The following is a 25,994-nucleotide window of genomic DNA, read 5'->3' as shown; positions in this document are numbered from 1 at the left end:
CCAGGAGGCAGAGCATGAGACCAGCAAGAGAAACAGCCAGTTCTGGCAGGGGTGAGTTGAAATGACACTAAGGAGTGGTAGAGGTGCAGTAGAGTTCAGGGGACAGATGCGAAATGGGCGTGGCTGGGGAGAGCATGGAGCTGCAAGGTCATTCAGTCATTGACCTAAAAAGCGTTAAAAAAAGATATATTGGAATTGGAAATGGTTCAGAAAAGGGCAACAAAAATGATTTGTTGAACAGCTTCCATATGTGGAGAGATTAATAAGACTGGGACTTTTCAGCTTGGAAAAGAGGCAACTAACAGGGGATATAATAGAGGTCTATAAAAGCATGACTGGTATGGAGAAAGTAAATAAGGAAGTGTTATGTACTACTTCTACTAATACAAGAACTAGGGGTTCACCAAATGAAATTAATAGTCAGCAGGTTTAAAACAAACAGAAGCAGTATTTTTTCCACACATCTCTCAGTCAACGTGTGGAACTCTTTGCCAGGGGATGTTGTGAAGGCCAAGACTATAACAAGGTTAAAAAAAGAATTAGAGAAGTTCATGGAGAATAGGTCCATCAATGGCTATTAGCCAGGATGGGCAGGGATGGTGTCCCTAGCTTCTGTTTACCAGAAGCTGGGAATGGGTGACAGGGGATGGATCACTTGATGATTACCTGTTCTGTTCATTTGCTCTGAAGTTCCTGGCATTGGCCACTGTTGGAAGACAGAATACTGGGCTATACAGACCTTTGGTCTGACCCCGTATGGCCATTCTTATATTCTCTGGGTATCTCCCCTGGGCTTGGTTCCTAAGAAGGCTCCTGGTGAATACTGCTTGATCCACCACCTGTCATTAATATGATAGGCCCTAAATTATCTTCAGTGCACTATTCCTCCTTCAATGAGACTGTGTGCATGGTTAGGACCTGTGGCGTAGGGGCACCGTTGGCAAAATATACATGAATTTGGCTATTCTGTTACCGCCAGAGTATCCTTCTGATTTTAACTTCTTGTGTTTCTGTTTTGAGGGTCAGTTTTATTTTGATAATGCACTTCCAATGGGATTGGCCATCTCCTGCTCAGTGTTTGAAAAATTCAACACAGTGCTGGACTGAGTGGCAGTGGTGCAGGAGTCTGGTTGACACCAGGTGGTACACCATTTGGATGACTTCTTGTTTGCATGTAGGGCAGATTCTGAGGAGTGTGCCAGCCTACTGGCCACATTCCAGGCCCTGGCTGGTATGTTGAGAGTACTGCTGGCTGATGAAAAAACAGACAGGCTCTCTATAAAGATATCTGAGGACTGAGTTAAATATGTGGGCTGGTATATCTAGACAATGCCCCAGCTAACTTCTGGGGTTGATTACAAAGGGTAGAGTGGGCAAGAAGGTTACACAGTGGGAGCTACAATCTATTATTGGCATCTTAACTTTGCATGCTGAATGGTGGCCCTGGGATGGGCATTTAGTATCAGATTGTCAGCTGTCACTGTGGGAATAGCCAAACTCAACCATTATATAATGATTAATAAAGAGAGGAAGAGGATTTGGGCATTTGGGAACAGTTTATGAATCAATTTAATGGAATATCTTTTTGAAGGGACGAATGGACAATAGAGGCAGATTTACAGATTCATTCAGATGCATTGGAAGGAATATATTTTGGAGTATTTTACCAAGGCAGGTGGGTATGTCCAGAAATGGCCCTCAGATTGGACACAAAGAGGTACAGTAAAGGATATAACATTCCTGGAATTCTTTCCCATTTTGGTATTAACTATTTGGGGAACAGATTTTGAAAACAAAAGAGTGGGGTTTTGGAGCGACAACATCACTGGGGTACATGTTACCAATTGCCAGTCTTCCAAATCATGCAGGATTATGAGGACACTCATATTACAGTGTTTAAATTTTAACATACACATGGGGTTGATAATGGTATAGCTGATTCACTGTCTCAATTTTAGGTGGACAAATTTTGGGTCCTGGCACCAACAAGGAACTAGAACAGATGACTGGAGCCTGGGTGTATCATGGGGCAGTACATAACTCAGTTGCACCACAAATATTTAGGGCTTATGACATGTGTTTCAATGATTTTGTGCAATTTCAGGAGGAGGAAGAGCCTGTCCATGTTATCACCTATTCTGGAAGACCGGGTACTACAATACATGGTCTCTCTGGAACCTGAGGGCTGCATCTACCATCTCTAGTCACCTATTAAGCTTTATATTTGCCAGTAGGCTGAGTGGTTACTCAGATCCTTGTAGCTGGTTCTTAGTCACTAGGTTTTTAGTAGTGTGGCCTAGGGACTGGGCCTTAGAGAGGATCTACATCATCCCATCACTGTGCAGATGCTTAGGTTTTTGGTGCCAACTTCTTAGCCAAATATCCAGAAGCAGACAGAAGGTAGCCTTGTTCAAGGCTGCATTCCTGGAAGCATGTTTTTAAGCTTTTAGAGTTTGACTCTCGAACTAGTGCCTGATACCAGGGATACCTCAGGGCTTTGGAGTGGAGGGTTTTACAATGGGAGGAACAATCAGTCGTCTTAATCCTGAATGAGCTTGAAAACCAAGTCAGGGAGTAAGATGAGTCCATAATGCTATAGGAGGGGTGTAGGGAAAGGATTTTCCCAGTAAGGGTATTAAGGACTTATATAGGATGAGACCCATTGAAGAGGGGCCCCTCTTTATTCATGGTGATGGGGCATACTAATTTGTTACATACTCACAACATATTAATTTATTACGGTTTCCAGAAAGGACTTTTTCAGAAAGTTGGGCCTACTGGCAAAAGAATTTGGTTCCCACTCATTCCAGATAGGAGCTGCTGTTGATTCAGGCAATTGGCCAATGCCATTCAAATGTATACAGTATGTAAATGAGAGCCGCAGTAGGGAATTAGAGAAAAGTTTCTTGTTTTTCCACTGTCAAGATCGTGCAAACAGGCCAAGTGAGTGATAGTGTGGATCTGCAGGCACAGCATTGTATACTGGGCATACAAGTGGGCTTCTGGGTTGTTGGGGAAATTCATAGCTGAGCCTAAGGGATGAGGGAATTCTGAGCTAGCATAGAAAGAGGGGCATTGCTATGGGAGCAGCTGATGCTCCATGTGCACTTTTTGGCAGCCTAGGAGCAGACAGTGGATGCAAATATTGTTCACGTCCATGAAAAAGGAAGGTATCAATGAATATATGGGAACTGTGACAGGTTTCAATCGGTCCACCGAGCCTCTAGGGGGCGATAGAGAGCTACTGTCCCACTGGCAGGCCTTAGTCACACCTTTCGGTCACTGGGGTATTAGCGGAGAAGGTGTGCTGGCCCGAGTAAGCGGCAGGCCCCTCGGGCGGGGGGGGGTGTGTGGGAGGCAGCGTTCCAGCCCAGGGCCCTGACAGTGGCGGGAGGAGAGGGTCCCACTGCTGGGTCAGCGGGGAACCGTCCGCGCCACGCTGACCAAATACACCCACCCCACGGTGCAGTTCTGCCCCTGGGCTACTTCCTACCCGGTCTCTCCAGCAGGCCTCTCCGGTCCCTCCAGCTCATCCAGGTATTCAGCTGCTGGCAGCTCCAGCTCCCCCTCTGTGTCAGGCTCACGCTGGCCCGGGTTACAGCCTGGCCCCTCCAGGTCCTCCGGGTACTCAGCGGCTGGCAGTCCTGGTCGCCACAGGCCTTCCTCCCGGTCAGGTTTCTCCTGGCCCAGGGCCTCCCCAGGTCGGCAGCAGGGTCTGGCGGGAACATCCAGCAGCCTGTGTCTGTCCCCTTCCCTGGCGCTGCCCTCACTGGGCAAAGGGCCCCACCCTTTGTACTTCCTGTCCCAGCCCTCCCCTTCCGGGGATTGGCGGAAGCTTGGTCTGGCCCCGCCCACTCAGGCTGAGATGGTGGCTCTTTACCCTCTGGTTCGGAGGGAAGCCACCCTGGCTCCCTACAGGAACCCAGGATGAGGGTGGGGCAGGAAGCCAAGCATAATTGGTGGTACCTCCTTGTGGCAGATGTCCAGTGCAGATTCTCTGTATGAAGGGGATATGGTTATCAGATAAAATGGATTGGGAAAGGCTTTTAAGGAAAACATCCCTTAAGGGAGCTGAGAAAGGTGGGTTCCTCTGTCCTTTTCTAGCCCCCTTTCACCTCATACTAGAGGAAGGCAGCAAGGCCCCAACAGTGGGAGAACTGGGATCTGATTGGGAATTATGTAGAAATGATTAAGGAAATGATGATTACCTGCACTGTACAATTTATTGCTGAGTGGTCCCAGATATTTTAAGTGAATACAGTTGTGGCCTAACTAAACCACATCCATTGCCTCCTGTGTGTCTTCCAGAGTAGCCGGACAATATGTTCTTTCTGTCAGTCTTAACCTGCGTCAGACATTTCTTCCAAGCCCAAATAGGAATCTCCAGACAGTGTAAAAAGAGTATCAGTTCTAAAGCTGGAGAAGACTATGCCTGAGAACAGATGTAAGAAGCAAGCACAGACTGCTGAGAGCTGGGTACTTTCTAACAAGAGGTAGACTTATACATCTAGAATTGAGAGAATAAACTTAATTCTAATTCTTAGAACTGGAACCTGCGGTCATGCAACACTGGGATCAGCTCTCTGGGAATGGAGTGATGAGCTGTCTCTTCTGTTATTCACCTGCCACCTAACTTCAAAGAAGGAGCTTCTCTTTTCTTTCCCATCAATCATCTCTGATATGTTGCTGCCAACAGGAGCTTTATCTTTGAGAATTCTCTTTTGTATTCAATCTGTGAGAGAAAAGCAGGCATCCTGTCCTTGAGTGAAGGACAACATAACAAACAGTTTGCTTGGGTGACCTCTTTCAGTTGCATAGTAGATGCTTTGCACAAAGCATCTCTTTCATTGTTGAAATCGCACAGCACAGCTGTACTAATCCCTTGATGGAGCTCTTATACGGATGCCCCACATCTAGCAGGAGGATCCTGTGATCTGGCTGATTATCACATTTGTGTAATTTTTCCACAAAAGATGTGAGAATGGTACCCAACCTTACAACAACACAAGTAATAAAGCATCAGGAACAGTGTGCTCCCACCAGCCAACAACACACAGACGATCACTTTCTGCAGCACTGTAAAAGTCACATACAGAATGGAATTCTACCTGCTCTATGCTTCCATCTGTATTACATTGGTGCAGGGGCACAACATTGAAGGACCACAGTTGTCACAACTATAACAAGCTGAAAAAGAAACAGCTGATAGGACTTCAGGCTGTAAATATAACATTCAACATATTTCTCTAACTAATCAAATTGTGTGGCAGGAAACATGACTTGAGAACACATTTCCCCGCCTTTATGGCTCATTTCCCCTTTCCCTTCATAATCAGAGGGATAGACAGAAAGAAGAAAGACACTTAGTGCTATTACCTACTGTGTGCAGTTTGTCAGAATATATATAGAATTTTGATTACCCACATATAGTGGGCAAGAAATCAGTGTCTTGCGGAGAACAAAATTATTATATATATAGAATTAAGAGAATAAACTTAATTCTAGTTCTTAGACATGGAACCTGAGGTCATGCAACACTGGGATCAGCTCTGGAAATGGAACGATGAGCTTTCTCTTTTGTTTTTCATGAGTCATATATAATAATTTTGTTCTCCACAAGACGCTGGTTTCTTGGCCACAACCTAATATATGTGGGTAATCAAAATTCTACATATTAGATTTTGACAAACTGCAGTGGTGTATCTACTGGTCCCCATATCAGGGCTCTGATTTAACTTCTTTAACCATACAGAGATGTAGGCACTGATGTTTTTGTTGTTCTGAGATCCCCTTAGCAGAAAAGCAGATCCTAAGGTAGACTATTTAGTAGTGAATATCCTGCTGCTTATTTAAATCACTACACAACTTCCTTTTCCAGAAAATCACCAGGAAAAAACCATAAAGATAGTGACCTATATTTTTGGCAATTATGACCGAGTACAGGCTGTAGGATTGAATTTGGTATATTGTGTTACTCTTTTGAATATTTAATCAAGAATACAGTGGTCTACATTTGCTATTACTATACAGTGGTACTGGCTATTACCACAATTTGCCCTTGATTTAGACTAAAAAACACCTCTAATAACTGTGGAGTTATAATTGGCAAAGATTAACATCTTAATGGCTGCTATATCACACAGTACGTCTGGTTGTATATATTTACAAAATACTGTAAAATATAAAAATCCTATATTTTTGTTGTTTCTGTGCATCTGAAAACTCATCAAAATAAATGTACAGCACTATTGTATTTCTCCTACTAGGCTACCTGGCAATGTTTGAAGCACATTTAGTAATACTCATGCTGGCAGTGCTGGGAAAGGGCCTGGAGAAATTTACTAGGTAATGCTCATCCTCACAGCCATAACGGCCAGTGCTGTGGAGGCCCCAGCATATTGTCAGTAACATGTTTACAAACCCAGTAGAGCAGAGTCTGGCAGGAGCACAAGGAATTGCATTGCAAGTACTCGTAGACTCCCCGAAGCCACCAGCACATTTCATTTCCTTGACTTGAATAAAAGTGGAAAATCCATGTAATATACCAGAAAAGCCATTTTCTTGTTTTGCAGAATATGCAGTATATATCCACTCATCAATGAAATACAGCCAGCTGTGTGGTGGAACATGGCAGATTTTTAAACATGCACAGCAACGTGATAATAATTAAGGTCAAGGAATAAAAAAAAAAAACCCTCACAACATATCAAGCTGAAATTGCATGGACAATTTAAGAGAGAGAATGCTCCTAACCCAGATTTGGAAAGAGCACCAGGGTTAAATAGTTGTGTGCTGATGAAAAAGCACCAGGGGATCTTTAATGACCTCAAGTCTTATCTGATATGAGCAATTTGCTCAAGTGCTATTCTTCCTGCAGTGCCTGCTCTTTTTACATTGCTTTCCTCTGCTAATGCTACCTTTAGTTTGAAGATAAAAGCTTTGTATACACTACACTTTTGTTGATACAAGTTTTGTTGTTCACGGGTCTGAAAAAAATACCCCCTGAATGACAAAAGTTTTACCAACGAAAAGTGCCGACAAAGCTACTGTCTCTCGTTGGGGGTGGATTAATTTTGTTAGCAAGAGAACTCTCTCCTGCCAACAAAGAGCGGCTACACTGTGCACCTTTTAGCGGCACGGCTGTGTCACTAAAAGGTGTGTAGTGTAGAAGTAGCCTAGATGTCCAGTAAAAAGGTAAACTGGAGTTTATGCTATTCACTTTTGTGCCTTTCTCTGCTACTCCCAGTCCTCCTCATGTAGTTGTCATCCTCCTACTCCTTTCCTCCAGATGATCCTCTCTCCCCTAATGCACTGCTGGTGGTCTGCTGCACGCTATGCAGCTGTTTTTCCCACACTATGCAAAAATCCCCTGTCTCTTCATGCTTCCAAACCCCACCTTCCAGTTGCCATGTGTGGAAATGTGGGGGAGAAGACTTGAAATTTCATTTTTTATAGGCTGTTTAGAATGATAGCAAAAAAATCAGCAACATTTAAGCCCATCAACTAAACCATTTTGAGCATTTGCATGGGCAATGTCTCAGGCTGGTTCTTAAAGACCTCATAACTCTTCATGGAAAATATGAACAGCTGACATAAAGAGCTGCAGTGAGGAAGCAATTTGCAGCGCACAAGAAATTTTATTGGACCTACAAAATCCAAAACTAGATATGCATTCTTCGGCATCATATGCTGGCACCTTATCTAGTTCCTAATTATTTGCACAGATAGAAAGCCTCTTGCAACAAAGTTTTTAAAAATCCACTGTTGAGAAACAATTCTGCTTCTATACAAGAGACTGTTATATTTACTCCATTGTTCTTTATTGTTAAGAACATATGCATGCAAATAATGAAGATTCTGTCTGCTCCTCCATGAGTGTGCAAAGGTAGGAAGGATGGAGATGGTCCAATTAACCCTCTGACCTCCCTTATTCACCTCAACAAGGGCGAGCCAGGATTCAGTTCTTGTTCTCTTTGGGTGAAATGCATCCCTATGCAGAGGGCCTGCACAAAGGCTCTGCATCACTTAAGTACTCAAAATAGGGCTTGAGTGGGACAAGTGGTCCCTAGACCTTCTGCTGGCCCTCAACACCTGGTGGGCTTTTTCCCTTGAGGGCAAGATGTGAGGAAAGATTAGCTCTGCTAGTGGTAACCTGCTGCCTAGTTACTATGTTGATAGGTTTATTAGAAATGCCAAAAGAAAAGGAGTACTGGTGGCACCTTAGAGACTAACCAATTTATTTGAGCATAAGCTTTCGTGAGTTACAGCTCACTTCATTGGATGCCAGTGGTACAGTGGTCCCACTTCATTTTTGCCATTCTGAAAGCTAGTCCCAGTTTGAAAACTATTTATCCATCCACTGGGAATATTGGTAGAAACAGTAAATAATTGTCAAGACTCCCCAGTGTACATTGATTAGATAGGCAGGGCCTCGATATATTTCCCCTTCTCTGTGCACCAATCTGAAGTTCTTAACTCAAGTTAAGACCACACGCTTAATTAAAAGGAGATGCAGGAAAAACCCAACCTAGTTTCAGTCATCCTCACACCCAGCACCTCAAAAATACTACTTCCGATTCTCCCACCCACACCTCATCATCTTTCAGTCCTTCATTCAGACACCACTGAGCAAGCCATTTTACAATGGTGGGTAGAAAAAAGGCACAAGACTTGGTGAACTTGTTTTCCAAAATTAAAAGCTTTAAGAAACATCTAAGCTGCTGCTCTGCATAACATCCCATCACAAAAACCACTTTCCCCCATTGTGGGTACAATCAGAAGTGAAACAAATTTGTTCCTTTAGAATGAATAGCTGTAATGAGTCCATGGCCACATAAATACAGACCCCAGTCAAGAGTGGACAGAGAACCCAGCACCCGCAACACTAAAACCATAAGCTCCTATTACTTGAGCTAAAGTTAATTCATTATCTCCAAAGGGCAGGGCTCTTATCCTCCATGCCAGAGAGAAACATGATCACATGCAATATGCTAACAGACAGTTCTTGAATCTGAAAATCAAACTTTAACTGTCTTTATATAGTTTTTTCCATTTTTGGCAAACATTTTTGAAATTGCAATTTATGTGCTGATAAAGTGCTCACATTCAAGGACTTTGGAAAAATCTAAGTCATAATAAAATCACAAATTCGATAGTGGTGAAATGCTCCATGATTTTCTTCTTCCTTTTAATCAGACATTATTGCTACTGGGTTGCCTGCCTTCCTTGCACTAATTCCGCATGTTCAAAGGTTGCATGTGAAATCTGTAGCAGTACATCCTGAGGCATAGAGAAAACAGAGGGAACAGAGAAGGGAGAAGGAGAGGATGAATAGGAAAAGGGACAGTGCTGTAATGCTGAGATGGAAATAAAGGAGGAATCATAAGATGAAAACAGGCAGGCACATGTGAAGCGAAAACGTATGCAACATATGTGAACACTACAAGTAGCTTACTCTGTGTTTTGAATATTGGACATATAAGTATATCTAGACTTATATGCACTATTATGAAAGGGGCCATCTTTATTATTGTAGTAAGCTCACATATGTAACATACATACAAAATATAACATATGTGGATATGAAACACATGTCCTCATGTACTTCCTTCCACACATGGGAAATCATAACAGGCAAGAAGAGGACCAGTATATTTTATAGAAATATGTAAATATACACACACAATACACATAAATGGATAGAGAGAGACAGAGAAATGAGAAGTCAAGAAGGAATAGAGAAGGAAGTATTTAAAAATAGCAAGAGGTAGGAAAAAAGAGGATTAATTTTGTATGATTTTTCAATGCCCAAACCATAAACACAAGGACACTCAGCAGATCATACTTAGTCAATGTTTCCACATTTTTCTGCTGTTTTCCATAGTTGGGGCAAAGATGACAAAAGTCTGAGCCAAGCTTTCCATTGGCCCTGACTTTAAAATAGAAGTGTCGATCCACTATACAAGATGTCTTATTTCAGCTTTACATCTGCAGTTTAATTGTCAATGTTTGTACACCTGCTTCCCATGTAGAAACTTAGAATGCAGAAGCATTCTAGGCATCCAGATGAGCAGAAAGTGCCAGACATAAAGACGTGATATAACAGATAATACAGCATATTATGGCTCAGATTCTCTCCTGTGCTGAGATCTGCTCGGTGCAGGGGTACTGGTTGGCTGAAACAGTTCTGTGGGCCAGTTTGTGCCAGCCCCAGGCCAAAAGGGACGACATGCCATCTGTGGATCAGGGCTATATGCCAACTGTACTATGCCTCTGCCCCCCTCCAATCTGTGACACATCCCTCAACGCTGGGCAAAGGAGGATGGTAGGAACAGGAGACAGCTCTCACAGTTTTACACCCAATATTATCAACCCAAAGTGTTTAAAAATCAGGAGGCAGACCTCAAATTGACTTAACAAGTATGAGATTAAAAAAAAAGTTTGACTCTATTTACCTTCTCACTTTTGATATTTTACTGTTCATGTTTTCAGGCTTTTCTCTGCAACCTAGAAGGCTAGAAACTTGTTTAAAATATAAAAAGAGTGCTGAGATTCTGATGTAATCACATGACTCTAAGAGATGAAGCTTTAAGAAAAACATAGCAAGACTCAGGACAAAATTGCAAGAATTGGCAAAATTGTTTACAGCCTAGTGTTTCACCTTTGCTGGGAGGATTCTCACCTGGCCAGCTACGGTCAGACGGGCTCCTTTGCACCACCTGAGTAGCAAAAAGTAACCAGCCTGGGAATAGAATCTGACCCTTTAACACGAGGGAGTAAAAAATGAGTGGAGAACACAGATTAAAGTAAATGGTGGATTCTCTGTAACCTGAAGTCTTTAAATCATGAGTTGAGGACTTCAGAGGTTATGGGTCTATTACAGGCTCTGTGGCCTGTAATGTGCAGGAGGTGAGACGAGATGATCATGATAGTCCCTTCTGACCTTAAAGTCTATGAGTGATTGCGCAGGCAAAGCGAGGCCCTACACTAAACTTGATAGATTTCTGTGTTAGTTGGTATGTAACAGGATAACTCTGGAACACCACATCTGATCCATTCCAAAATTTCAGGAAATATTCTAGACATCAGTGGCAGAACCCTATTGATTTTAGGGTAAATTGTAAAACCTGAAAGGGAAAATGGGGGACACACAGAGCCCGTGGATCTGCTGAGAACACCCAACAGCTTTGACTGGCTCTGTCATAGTCTATAGAACAAAGAACCAGTCAAAGGGCAGCTATTAACACCCCTGAACAGCTCTGCCCAGATCCCAGTGGAGTCTAAAATATTGTCCACCAGAATGACTTATCTCCTAGACAGAAGGAAAAGAAATAATAGCAGGGGGAGCCCAAAGCGACTCTGCATGCAGAACATTTGAGTTGTCGGGGACATGAGGTGGTGGCATTTTATGAAAAAGAGTTACCCATAAAAATTCTATAAGGTCTGCAATAGTATTTTTCTCACTAGATGTCCTCCTAGAATTCATCTGATATCAGCTGTTTCCAGACAACTGTTCAAATAAAAAGCATATGGAGAATGCCAAGAAAAGGAGCAACGGGCCCTTTAAAAAAGAAAAGCAGGGAGGTAGGGGAGAAAGAGAGAAGGAGAACCAAAATATAAGTGAGCACTGCTTGTTTCATCTATTAGCACAAGGCAGTGTTTGCAGTTAACAATTAATTCAATTAATTTAATCAATTAATTCCGTTCAATTCACTGGCCCACACTGACTCTGAAGCCTCCTAGAAACAGAGACCTTATGACAAGGTGATCATTTCCCCTTATCTGACGGCTAACAAGGTATTATGTGACCATGGAAAGCTATTGTCTGCCTTGCTAATGTGTGAGAGTGGTTTTCCCTGGCTGGCTGATTCATTTTCAGCCTCTGAATGGGTCTTCTTCTGCTCAGTGCTATTAGTCCATAACTTAAGAAAATTCACTTGCAAATGTGTATACTGAAATTAAAGAGTAATAAAAGAATATTGAAATGTTTCCAAATAACTACAGCGCACTGCAATTTAAAGAGGAATGGGAGAACGTAGACATCTAATAATTTGACCTCAACTCTCAAACTCAGGGTTATATAGGAAGTAGGGGCCCAATTCTGGTGATTTAGAGCCGGCAGCCCTACAGCAACCACACCTCAAAGACTCCAGTATTTGGACATGCTCTGAGAATGGCTGCAAGTTGGAAGGGGTGATGTAGGCAATGGCTGGAGTATTTTGCATAAAATCACCTCTGCCCCTCCACGTAGGATGAGTTATCCAGGAGGCACAGCACAGAATCCAGCCCTGGTATTCCATCATAAATTACTTCACCTTTTTATATTTCTGACTTCCTTTTCTTTGCATTACTGAATTTATTTTTGGATACTCCCTGTGAATTCTGAAGATTTTCATGTTAAATGTGAAATAATTTGACAGTCCAAAGTCTTAACCTATGCTTACTTTAGACATCATGTTCTTTTCACTACAACATATAAATAAATGACACTGGTTATGGTAATTTTAAAATTAATTTAATAAATTATAATCAGATTAAAACAGTCATTTGGCTATTTCAATATTACACATATCAAATACAAATTTCTAGTGCACACAATGCATTCAGAAACATGGGAACTTGAAGATCGGCTGCAACCAACATTATAGGAACCTGCGGAGTTTTAGCTCAATCAGCCATTTTTTCCTTTCCTTCTGGAGATACCCCAGTGAGATTATTCTGTTTATGGAGCTTTCAAAGATTGCTACTGATGGGTGAATACATTTCAATGTAAAATGTGTGACATTTAGCAATAATATAGCACACTCATCTCCATGGTACCTACCCACATCATTTAAATCAAACTCGCAACACTCTTGTGAGGTAGGTACTTTTATCTCCATTTCAAAGATGGGAAAACTGAGGCACAGAGTGAATAAGTTACATGGTCAAGGTCACAAACTGGGAATAAAACCTAGATTTGTTGGCTACTATGCCTGTGTTTTAACTACTAGATCACATTTCCACAATCTGAGTTAGAAATATTTGATTTCATTTATCTAATCTCTTAATCAGAGATTAGAATTCTACCAATGTATGAGTAAATTTATGTTTAAGGATTTAAACTCAATACTTTAAATCTGAATACTTCTAACATTCCCAAGGAACAATTTGTTCATCTTTTAGAAAAGGTTCTGAATCAAAACCCTGGATCCAAACATTCCCACACTTTATGAAAGGTCTTAGACTCATCTCAATTCAAACTGACACCTGTTTTCCCAATTAAACATATTTTAGGGATTCAGCATAGCCCCAGGTGATAGGCACAAGCAATTTGTCTTTCTAGTTGACTGAACATTTTGGGTAAAAAATAGGCCTGATGCTCAACTCCACTGAAAATCAAACCCATTTTATTTAAATATAGAGTTAGGTGGCCAGGTGGAGGCATCCAACTTGTAAATGCTGGCATCAATTCTCTGCTACAGCTAAAGTCTAAAACTGTGGGTTGACTAAAACCAGGATATTTATGCACATCTGAGCTCTCTATTACTACATCTTAGTACTGTAGAGAAAAATGAAAAAACAAAAAACCAATACAACTACATTTTAATCCAGGTATTTAGGTTGCCGTTTGAAGTTTGCACGGCAACCTAAAGTTTTTTAGCTTCTTGATTTTGAGTATTTTCTTTTTTTAGTCTTGGAACAACTAAAAGTTGGAAAAGCATAAGGAAAGAAGAACAACCCATCTCCTCTATTTTTGCTAATCTTGCTTTTCGGAGCCTCCCCCCATTTTCCTATATCACTAGAAATAATTAAAATAGCACCTCACACAGAACAATAGATCCATCTCCCTTAGGATCACTTTGATATGTGTGTGTCTGGGGGTGGGGGTCAGGGCAACTAGAAATTAACAACCTGATCCTGCAAATGCTTTGTGACAGGAGTTACTTTAGTCAATGGAACAACTCGCTTGTGTCAGTATTGGTGAGATCAGTCCTAAAGTTGTTGGTAAATGTGGGTGTACTCCTTAAACAAATTAACCTAAGCTGCAAGCCTGCATTATACAACACATATGATATATCATCTAGTTAATTGAAAACATTTCAATTAATACAAATCAGTTATTGTATCATGTTGTTTTAAATCATTTTCCTGTCTCAATTACTCATCCTTATGTAGTTGTATGTTATGAACACACAATTGGGCATGGCGCTGAGATTCTACTGTAATTCAATCATTATGGAAAAATTTACATTCACATTCTTTTAGATTTAGTCTCTATGGAGACTACCAGGTTGCAACAAATATGATTTTAATTATTGCTATTGTGAAGAATGCTTTCCACATATGGTTACATACTAATAAAGTGATTGAAAAATGCTATTATTTTTACATGCTTTTTAAGAATATTCTGATCCCTTGAATGTAAAAAAAAAGTGCTGTGAAAGCACAAGAAAATAATATAGGGACCTTAAATTTAACTTGGGTAGGCAGGAGAATCAATATTTAAAAGATCAAATAAAACCACATGACCATTTTTAATACATCTTTCAAACCTTCATAAAACATCATGATTCCTACCTAGCCTATGTGAAATGCTTGCATTTCAGAAAGAGGCACCGTCAACTTATTTCAAGCAACTTTGAAGCATATTCCCAAGGGCTCTTTCCATAATTCACTGATGTTTTGCTGTATTGGAGATCAGTTTCTTCATAATTTGTACTCCCCAGAATGCAATGCAGAGTGAAAATAAAACCTACAAAATAAAGAACAGAGTGAAAAACATTAGAGAAGCTTTCTTAATTAAAAATTATATAGTAATTATGGTAAATGGATAAAAAGCAGAACTCTCCCAAGAGACACATCAATATAAGAATTCCAGGCATATTGTTAAATTATGAAGAATAGATGTTGGAGTCTACAGGCTTTAGGAATTTAACGGAAAGAGTTTCTCCCCTTCTCATAGTTTGCACTTCCTTGACATTTTACTAAACTTCTTTCAGTCCCTACCACTGAAAGAACACATCTATCCCTGGAAGATCCATTAAATATAGAAGTATTTTATTTAGAGAAGAAACATATTTAAGCAATAATGACTGAGGAACAGGGCATTTCTAGGGGATTAATGACCGGCTGGTAGACGATGATCACCTGAAGTACAGCCACGGGCCATTAAGCCCCAGGAAATGTCCTCAGCTGAGATTGTTATTACTATTATAAGTTGGAAAAAAAATCATGGGTGTATTTTTTAAATGGGGTAATGCAGTTCCTTCTCCTTCTCTTTTTTTAAATTAAACTCTTTATTGTGAGTTTGTTAAAGAATGCAATGTATGCTGGTGGGGGGCTATTTCAAATTATAGCTGTTATATCCAGAATGACAAATCACACTCTGCAGAATTAGTTTGGCTTCAGAGTTCTACAAAAAATATTGATTCAATGCCTACTAAATTCAGGGTTGCTAATATTAAATGCAAAGTACTGCATTCATGAAACTATAAGGCTGCGCCAGTGGGAAAAAAACGCAGACAATATAAATGGGCCACATCCAACCTTGCATCACAACAGTTCTGTGCTGCTCCACTGCCACAAAGCTGACCTAAAGCCAGCTGAGCCAACCACAGGAGGAACTGAGCAGAAGCCCACTGCGTGGTCATAGACTTTAATTTTCTCTGGATCCTCCAGTACATTCTGTGCAACAGAGCCTGAGAAATTTGAACAGATTGTGTGATCTAGTGATTACACTAAAATAACACGAGAAAGTTTGGGGAGATTAAAGGGTGTGGACAGCAGGACAGAGCGTAAATGTACCCGACTGCTACCTTTGAACACATTTTGGAAAATGCACACTTCCTAAACTGCTCAGGCATGCATAGTGTGCCTCCCACGTAGTGCCTACCTTGCAGCTTACTGACATTTTCTGCTGTATAAACTCAATATATACTTTTCAGACTAATCACCTGGAAATTGCCATTCCCTGTCCAGACTCTTTATTCCTTGCCCCTCACTAAAAATTATTTACATGTCAATTTTCAAAGTAAACTAGACTATAACAAAAATGGTTGGAAAAAAAAAAAGCATGGTTAGTTTTTTGTTTTTTTTTAAACAGTGGGAAAGCACTTTTTTCCCCCTCTCCCAGAAGAGCTGACAGTTTCACCCTCAGACTTAAATAAAAAAATGTACTGTGGTCAGCAATCGTGCATGGAACATTTTAGCCCAAAACATACATTTTTCAGAATGCTGTAGCCAGTGAAAACAGATTTATAATGGAAACTGTTTTACAATCTTAATTTTAGCAGTTGCTACCAGTGACTGCAGTAGTATTATTACCCAGATAACTATGAAATCAAACTTCATATCTGTTATTTATACTGATGGAAGGGGAGCACACTCTTTCAAACACATCCATATTTTCATTAGGTTCTTTTCATACAAACTCTCTCATTTAAATTGTCCACATTAGTCTAAATAGAACTATTCATGCAGATAAAGACATTGACAAGGGCATTGCAAATTTGGGCTCTTAGTAGACATGAAATCTTGGGATGCTCCTGTTAAATCTCAATGCAGGATTAGGGCTTAAATTTGCAAGATTGTAAACTGTTCTAAAATTCTTAGCGGAAGTCAAGTTTCCCTTTTTGTACTATAAGTTTGTTGCTGACAACTGATGCTTTAAATAGCCCATCATATTGCTTCTGGTTTACACTGATGAATGAGGAAAACTTATTTAACATAAATAGATGTGGTTTGCATGGCAGCTGAATCAGAACAATAGTAACAAAAATAAAAAATAAAAACCCAGTATATATTATGTCTCTCCAAGACCTCTTACCAGAACGGTTTTAAAACCACAGTCCCATATGCAGCAATGTTTCTGATATGCATTTCCAGGATTAGTTAGCATTAATTATGTTTTTGCAGGGATCCAGTCAATCTATAAAAGGTGGAGTTTGGGTTTTTTGGGTGGGATAACTGTAGTCTCATATCCTCCATAGGGTTTTTATTTCCTTTTTAGCATTTGATCACACTGGTGCTGCATAGTCTGTGTCTGAAGATGTGCATCATACTTGTTTTACAATTGCTAGATCGTATACTATTTCGTTCTGGATTAGGTCTATGTCTAGAATCACAGCATATGCTCTCAGTAAATATTTCATTGCTTAGTGCTAAAATAATCTTCACTGCACCTGCACAGGTAGGTTTGGTATGATACTAATGCCCTATCCACATTAGGCGATTGACTTGATGCGGAAGACAGTTATCAGCATTAGGTTCCCCTTGAGCTGGTGCTGGCAATGGTTTAACAGCTGCAGTAGACAAGATAAAAGTTTTCGAAAAGTCATTAAAGAAAGAGTCCTTGAGATTTGCTTCTAACGGGTCTCAAAAATGCTTTCTGCCAAGATGTTGAAAATGGCTTTGTTCTGTCTACACTAGTAATGAAGCCATTGTTAGCATCTTTTTCAAGGGGGCCAGTTGCTGATAAACATGAGTGTAAACTTTCGAATAAACACTTAAGTGGTGGTACAACAGTGTTCCACATTGATAAGATAGTGTTTGGGCACAGCACTCCAGATTCCTCAAATACATGAGCTTATTGGTTGTGATACTAGCACTGAACACTAGTTTTACAGTGATCTTCCTGCTTTTACATATAAATCAGTTGGAGGGGGCAGAGTTAGCTAGAAGAGAGAAAAGAGATGCATCTAGGCAGGAGACCTACTGCAGCTCTGCTGGAAGTCAGGATTTGGAAAGAATGGGCATAGGTCTGCGCTTCCTGTGTGCTCTTTTGGGGCTGGGCAGCAACAGGGCAGCAGAAAAGCAACTAGTAGTACTAGTAGATCAGCAACAATGCAGATCGAGCAGCCATTTCCCATGTGGAGGTGGAGCGTAGAGGCCTCAGACACTGCTGTGACTAAAAAGCTATAATAGTGCCTGTAGACCAACTGGGGGAGGAGGAGGGGAATTCCTTCCACCCTAACTCTTCATCTCCCCAATGCCCAGTCCGATTTCTCAGGCTGTGTGCTGGCTACGGGGTTTGGAAGTGTATGGGGTGGGAAAGGAAGTAGAAGTTTCTTTTGCCTTTTTTTTTTTTTTGGGTAGACCATGCATTCAGTTTAAAGTGGCACTTTGATTTGTATTAAAGTTGTATTTCCCCATGCAATTCTTAGAAAGACAGTATAACTCATACAGACTGGGCATTTCTAGAGCATGGGGGTTGATTAGCATAGCGCTAAGTACCTTCAGTACCCACTGATTTCAATGAGAACTAAGGCAGCTCACAGGAATACTTGGCGCCCTGAAGAGCTGAGACTTGGGCTTAAGTAATTTGTTGACTCAGGCCTTGTCTACACTATGGGCGCAACAGTGGCACAGCTATGCCACTGTAATTATGCTGCTGTGGTGCCGTAGTGTAGAGGTTCCCTACAGCAATGGAAAGGGTTTTTCTGTCGCTGTAGGTAATCCATCTCCCTACACAGTGGGAGCTTGGTCGATTCCTCCATTGAGCTAGCCGTGTCTACATGGAGGGTTAGGTTGACCTAGCTACAGTACATGGGTGTGATTTTTTTCACACCCTGAGCGACATAGTTATGTCAATCTAAATATTAAATGTAGACCAGGCCTTTCTCTTCCTTTTGCTAACTAGTTAGGTCCTGCTTAAATCACTTCTCAACACTCCAAGCCGTTCATAATATAGCAATAAGCATTGATAGCATGTGCACTAGCAGGCTCTTAGTGCATGCCTTGGATGTGTTGTGATGCACAAGGTTGAAAGCTATATCTCTTCAACCAACTGAGATGATCACCAGTAGTTTACTCCTGGAGTGGCTTCTTGCTATAGAGCATAGCTCATTAGCTTTACATTTAATTCCTAACAAGTGATGAAAAAGTAAGAGGAAAATGCTATGTAGACCTTTTCTCAACTATGTTGGAGTGCTTTAAACTCTCCTTGTTTACTAAAGAGTCCTACAGTAGCCCCAAAAGGCCGCAGCTAAGATCTGAACCTCTTGTGCTAGCCACTGTACACATAGCCCTGCAGAGTTCCTGTGCCTGAAAGAGCACAGGAAATGTTAGTATGCCCATTTTACAGAGGCAGGACTGGGAGACTACGTGACTCGCCCTCATTCCAGACTCACCCCAGGTCTGTGGCAGAGCTGGCAACTGAATCTGTATCTCCTGCATGTCAAGCCAGTGCTTCAAATACAAGGCTACTGTGCCTCTCAAAAGAGTCTCTAGATACAAAATCGAGGTTAGGATGTTTTTGCATGAACACAATCCCCACTTAAAGTCTGCCAAAGATATCTACCAATTTGGAATGAAGAAAACTCATTTTCTTATTTTTGACTGACACAGTTTATTCGTAGAGGAAAGGCCATTCCCCCTCAAATTATTGCACTGACACGTCCCTCAAAAGCTCTGACTTCTATTGCTGATCCTCTGATTGTACCTGTAAGCTGGAACAGAAAGCTTTGCCACCACTGTTCTGCTATTAATACTATCTCCAAGGGACTCTGAGATTTATACTTTTATCTTGTATTGAAGGAATAATGAAACGTGAGTTAATGCAAGCTGGAGATTGCATCAGCACTCTACTCTGCTAACAAATGAAAAAAAACAACTCTCTGCATCTTGTTTTTGTTGTTGTTCAGTCTGAAGATTGCCTGAAAATATTGTATTGCAATATATATTTAGATTATTCCGTCCCGTAAGTGTCCTTACTCCACTCCATACATTCCTAATTCAACTTTAAAATATGTTGGATTAATTGAATAATTAAATTGATGTTGGGAGATAAACTTCCTTTTCCCAAACCCAAATAATATCTGACTTTCTCTGAGGCAGTTTCCTGTTTAAAAAAAACAAAACAAAACAAAAATAACCCAACAAAATAAAACTTTCTGCTTACACATTCATAAAACCTATTAAAAATAACTTCAGTAGATGGTCCAAGCTTATGCTTTATGGTTGTGCTAATTCATTCCAAGAACCCAATATCTTTTGTAGCTGTAAATTGTCAGCCATCATAAAAAACTTACAAATCCCAGCAACACACACAACTGGATTCATCCACCCACAAGCATTTCATCTTGGATCACAGTATTATCATGAAAAAGAAAAGGAGTACTTGTGGCACCTTAGAGACTAACCAATTTATTAGAGCATAAGCTTTCGTGAGCTACAGCTCACTTCATCAGATGCATATCGTGGAAACTGCAGCAGACTTTAAATATACACAGAGAATATGAAACAATACCTCCTCCCACCCCACTGTCCTGCTGGTAATAGCTTATCTAAAGTGATCATCAGGTGGGCCATTTCCAGCACAAATCCAGGTTTTCTCACCCTCCACCCCCCCACACAAATTCACTCTCCTGCTGGTGATAGCCCATCCAAAGTGACAACTCTTTACACAATGTGCATGACAATCAAGTTGGGCTATTTCCTGCACAAATCCAGGTTTTCTCACATCCCCCCTACCCCCATACACACACAAACTCACTCTCCTGCTGGTAATAGCTCATCCAAACTGACCACTCTTCAAGTTTAAATCCAAGTTAAACCAGAATATCTGGGGGGGGAGGGGTAGGAAAAAACAAGAGGAAACAGGCTACCTTGCATAATGACTTAGCCACTCCCAGTCTCTATTTAAGCCTAAATTAATAGTATCCAATTTGCAAATGAATTCCCCTCTGCCATGTACATTGGTCAAACTGGACAGTCTCTACGTAAAAGAATAAATGGACACAAATCAGATGTCAAGAATTATAACATTCATAAACCAGTCGGAGAACACTTCAATCTCTCTGGTCACGCAATCACAGACATGAAGGTCGCTATCTTAAAACAAAAAAACTTCAAATCCAGACTCCAGCGAGAAACTGCTGAATTGGAATTCATTTGCAAATTGGATACTATTAATTTAGGCTTAAATAGAGACTGGGAGTGGCTAAGTCATTATGCAAGGTAGCCTGTGTCCTCTTGTTTTTTCCTACCCCCCCCCCCCAGATGTTCTGGTTTAACTTGGATTTAAACTTGAAGAGTGGTCAGTTTGGATGAGCTATTACCAGCAGGAGAGTGAGTTTGTGTGTGTATGGGGGTGGGGGGGATGTGAGAAAACCTGGATTTGTGCAGGAAATAGCCCAACTTGATTGTCATGCACATTGTGTAAAGAGTTGTCACTTTGGATGGGCTATCACCAGCAGGAGAGTGAATTTGTGTGGGGGGGTGGAGGGTAAGAAAACCTGGATTTGTGCTGGAAATGGCCCACCTGATGATCACTTTAGATAAGCTATTACCAGCAGGACAGTGGGGTGGGAGGAGGTATTGTTTCATATTCTCTGTGTATATTTAAAGTCTGCTGCAGTTTCCACGATATGCATCTGATGAAGTGAGCTGTAGCTCACGAAAGCTTATGCTCTAATAAATTGGTTAGTCTCTAAGGTGCCACAAGTACTCCTTTTCTTTTTGCGAATACAGACTAACACGGCTGTTACTCTGAAACCAGTATTATCATGGAATTTTTTTCTATCAGGCCTTGCTACTATCTTCTTTTCTAGAAAAACAGGGTGGAGCCCAACCTGTAACTTTAGACAGTACTCTATAACTCAGTTATATCACAAAGTTGTCTCATTTTATATTCATCTCATCTTTCTGAAGGTTTAATTCTGGTAAACAAACTAACCAGAGATCCTGCTCTGATTGTAGTCACTGGCAAAACTCCCACTGGACCAGCTTTGATCCCTTATTTTAACAGGCAGGTAAAAAGTGTACTGCAAAAATATACTCTGTGACCTTGCTAACGCACTGGAATGGTCTGTCTAAAATTTCCTGTCTATACAAGAGAAATATATATGATTTACTGTACCTTTACTGGAATGGTGTACTACCACAGTCTTTGCCCTGCCACAGTCCCTGATAGCCTGCTCTGTGAACCATGCCCTAACACCTGGTGGGTCCCATAGCATGACCAACTCCAAGCTTTCAAAAATGATGAGAAAGCTCCAAAAAATCAGGAGAGTAGTTTAAAAATCATGTTTATTCTTCATTCATTTTTTGGGGGTGTGTGTGTCATTTTATTCACCTTCTTGTTTTTGAACTGTTTACATTTTCCAGTTTGCCTCCATAGCCATGAGGGCTAGAAATTTATTTTTTTTAAATGAAAGTAGAGATTCTGATGTAGCCACATGACTCCCGGAGCTGAGGCTTTAAGAGAAAACACCAAACATCAAGAGGCTTGCAATAAAAATCACAAGAGTTAGCAAGAACATACATTTTTCACCTGCTGCCACTGGATCATCCTTTACTGGCACTAAATCCCTCGTGGGCAGAAAAGATCAGCAGCAGCAGCAGCAGATTCACTATTCACAAATTCATCTTACTGCCCTCAACTGACCTATTACTGCTTAGCAGATTCATCACATAGGATTGTTGGGAACATAAACTAGTTCATGCTCATTGAAGATGAAAAGTACTGAATGCGTGCTTTTAATATACTAACAAACCATTACTGGTAAGCAAGTCTGAGAAACGTATGGGGTTTCTATCTATGATCACAGCTCAGAAAAGGTAGCAAAGGCAGAATGTCATATCTCATTTCTGTTTTAAATCTTCTATTTTTCAGTTTCACTTAAAATTCTAAGATTAAGAAGCAACAGGAATGGATGACTGCCAGTAGTTCTCACAAATCTGACTTGATTTAAAATATTGTAAAATTAAAATATAAAGCTTTCATAGAAGCCAAGTAGGCAAAACCTTAAAATGTCTCCATGAGTAAACATACTGGTTTAATCTGCTGTACATTAACAGGCCAAGTGAGATTGAAAGTTTTATTAGAAGCTGTTCATTGCAGAAATGTAATACTTGAAATGGTCCCATTCCATTTTGACTACAAAGGCTGTGTAGTTTATTTTCTTAAATATTTTTACAGGAAATGCGCTCATTGAGATGTAACATGTCATTTACTTTTATGCCTGTCAGCAGCTGAAGAATAATTATATACACATCACTGCATCACTTATAACTCCAACACAAGAGAGAGGGTAAATCAGACACACCTGAGAAGAACTATGTCATTTCATAAAATATTAACAAAATTATGTATGAAGAGCAGTTTTTTCACCTTAAATGAAGACACGTGGAATTAATTTTAGTTTAGTCAATAGTTTATTGCAGAGTTTTGATCGTTAATCACGTTCAGAATTGTTTTTTTGCAATACTATATACAAGAAGTGCTGAACATGTACATTGCCAGGGACAGAGTTAGGGCTATTGGCCAGTAAGGTTTATGGGTTTAAAAAAGGTTTAGATACTATATTTCTTAATCATTCTTTTCTGGGGAATGAACTTTTATTGGAATGATGGGACAAATTCGCTTAAATGGATTGGCACCAAGGATGAACCCATCCATATACCTATTGTTGCAATGATCACATCATATAACTCATACAATGAAATGCCTTGCAGATAGCATACTCCAGTAAAATGACTGAACTTCTAAAATTACAGAATTCTGGATTGGGTTCTACTCTCCGAATACTTAATATTTATGAGCAACAGCTAAAGACCTAGGAGTAAATAAATCCCCTTGTTTCTCTTTCCAGCTAGTACAATATTTCCCTAATAATATATTAAGAAGAGGACCATTAGAAAAGAGAACGATGTAACAGTGTTCAACCTCACAATGAAAGGTTGCAGTGTTAGCAATAATAATATTTATGTAAATGTATGGTCATTTCAGAGTGGTGCCGTTGTGACAGTACATGAGATAGAAGCCCAAAGTAAAGCTAGTGAACAAGACCAAGAACTAGCTATTTGGAATGGTGTCTGTGTGGGAGATAAGGGGGAAAGGAGGGAGAATGATCCGATGCCTACAAAGCAAAAGATCTCTACTCACTTAATTACCCTGATGAGAAAAGTCCCAAAGTCCCTCAAGTCCCAAAACAAGGTTGTTCCTGGGGGAAAAGAGTTCCCAACCCCAGATAATTGCTCTGAGACATTAGATCTCTGACAGTAAAACTCTGCTGCATATGTCAAAGAGAAATGGTAGAAAAGAGCTGGCTACAGTGACTAAGACAAAATGTGACCTAGGGATAGAATGTGAAGAAAGGGATAAAGCAATTGAATGACAAATTGAAGGGAGTTTCAGCACAGTGAATGAGACTGAGGGAAACCAAGCCAGGAGAGAAGTTCATGTGAAACCATAATTGTCCTTAAATCCAAAAGGCCACAGGAAGAAGTTAAGCATTTCATTGAAAAAAGGAGATTAGTCAAAGTGGTCTACATTGCACAAAAAGCCTTTTGGACAGTTGAAGAGAAGAGAAATATACTAATATTCATTGATGCTCTGAAGGGAAAATTTTGCCATAGAAGATACACATCCACATTTTAGACAGACAAGACACATCCCAGCCTGAGGGCCAAACCCCTTGCAAGGCCAAGAACAGTAAATTGTGAGTATTTTTTAGTTCCAAGGCAGAGAAAATGTGTTTGGATTACTCCAGCCCTGCTGTTGGAAAAGCAGCTCCCTTTCTGGCTTTTGGTCTCTCTTTCTGTCCTACTCTCAGCATGTTGTTTGTTCTCATGTCCTGTCATGGCCCTTGTAATTCTCATTTGGGAAACTTCTCAGACCAGAAGTCACCTCTTCTTGATCACACCCTTGTTCTCAATATTGAGCATACTACATTCAGATGGGCAAAGCTACTAATGCTTCTTTTGATCAGCTGCTTTGCAACTGAGACCTGATCAACACTCAGAAATTAGATCACCTACCTACGTCGCTCAGGGCTGTGAAAAATTTTGTGCCAAAAGCACCTTAGTTAGGTTGACCTAACCCCTAGTGTAGATGCACCTAGGTCAACAATAGCATTCTTCCATTGACCTAGCTACTGCCTCGGAGAGGTGGATTAACTACATTGATGTAAAAACTCCTTCCATAGGTGTAGGAAATGTCCACACTACAAATGCTAGTGTTTATAGTGTAGACATAGTCTGAAAGGAAGTCCTCAACTCCAACAACTGGCCCCTGGGGTCAGCTTGTTCATGAGTCTGTCTAGAGAAATGAGAATGTTTACCCTAGACAACACCTCATAGTGATTATTTGTAGCCAGCCTTTGTGGGTGCTTTGGGCAAGGCTCTCTGGTGTCAATCCTCAGATGTATTTGGCACAGCTGAGATGGGGAGACAAAACTGGCTCTAATCCATCTTTTCTCTTTCCCCTGGGGATGGACAAGGCTGAACCAGCCCCTGTCAAAAGTTAGAGCAGCTACAGTGTGTTTCAGCCCCACCCTTGTCATGCCTCTGACATGTACTCTACACCAGTAAGAAGGGAGTGGGTGGTGAGCAGACAGCTATCTACCACCCCCAGATTATGCCAGGCAAGAGAATCCCCTTCAAGTGGTACTCTGGGAGTTGACAGACCTAGGTTCAATTTTCTGTTCTGCCATGGACTTTCTGTGTGACCTTGGGCAAGTCACTTATATTACGTCTATGCGTTGAGCTTTGAGCTGGGGGTGTATGTGTGATTCCCAGCTCCCATAGCCATACCTTCCCTACCTCTCATTAAACTAGCTTGCTAAAAATAGTAGGTTTGCTGTGGTAGTCTGAGCCGTGGCATGCGGTAGCCCAGCTAGCTACACTGAGTACATACTCAGAGGGTACAGATGGGTTTGTGCTCCAGGTGGCTAGCCTGCACCACTGCTGCTCATGCTAACGTGGCTACATTTCTATTGTTTGCATGCTAGTTTGATGAGAGTGACTATGTCTACTCGAGCTGGGAATCACATCCTCTGCTCAAGTGTAAACATAGCCTTAATCTCTCTCTGCCTCAGTTCCTGATCTGTAGAATGGGGATAGCAGCACTTCCTTCCTTCACGGAGGTGTTGTTGTGAGGATAAATACATTGAAGATGGTAAGGTGCTCAGATACTACAGTAATGGATAGCATCGATGTACCTAAGATAGATAGATCTGGCTCTCTACATTTAACCCATTCTATGAGGAGCTTCATATAAATAATTTCTAACC

General features: G+C 40.8%; 1 protein-coding gene across 2 annotated transcripts in view; it reads right to left on the bottom strand.

The window, feature by feature from the left end:
* Positions 1-12,498: 12,498 nt before the first annotated feature.
* AGMO (alkylglycerol monooxygenase) overlaps positions 12,499-25,994 on the bottom strand; it is a 270,942-nt gene continuing 257,446 nt past the window's right edge. For both annotated transcript variants that reach the window (XM_078851776.1, XM_073333805.2), the window contains one exon: positions 12,499-14,734. In XM_078851776.1, the coding sequence (XP_078707902.1) occupies positions 14,654-14,734 (81 nt within the window). In that variant the 3' untranslated portion in view covers positions 12,499-14,653. The remainder of the gene's footprint in view (positions 14,735-25,994) is intronic.

Source organism: Lepidochelys kempii, chromosome 2 (assembly GCF_965140285.1).
Source record: "Lepidochelys kempii isolate rLepKem1 chromosome 2, rLepKem1.hap1, whole genome shotgun sequence".
NCBI classification, from domain to species: Eukaryota; Metazoa; Chordata; order Testudines; family Cheloniidae; genus Lepidochelys; species Lepidochelys kempii.
Note: the sequence above shows the minus strand (reverse complement) of the source record. Positions and strands in the feature narration are given on the sequence as shown.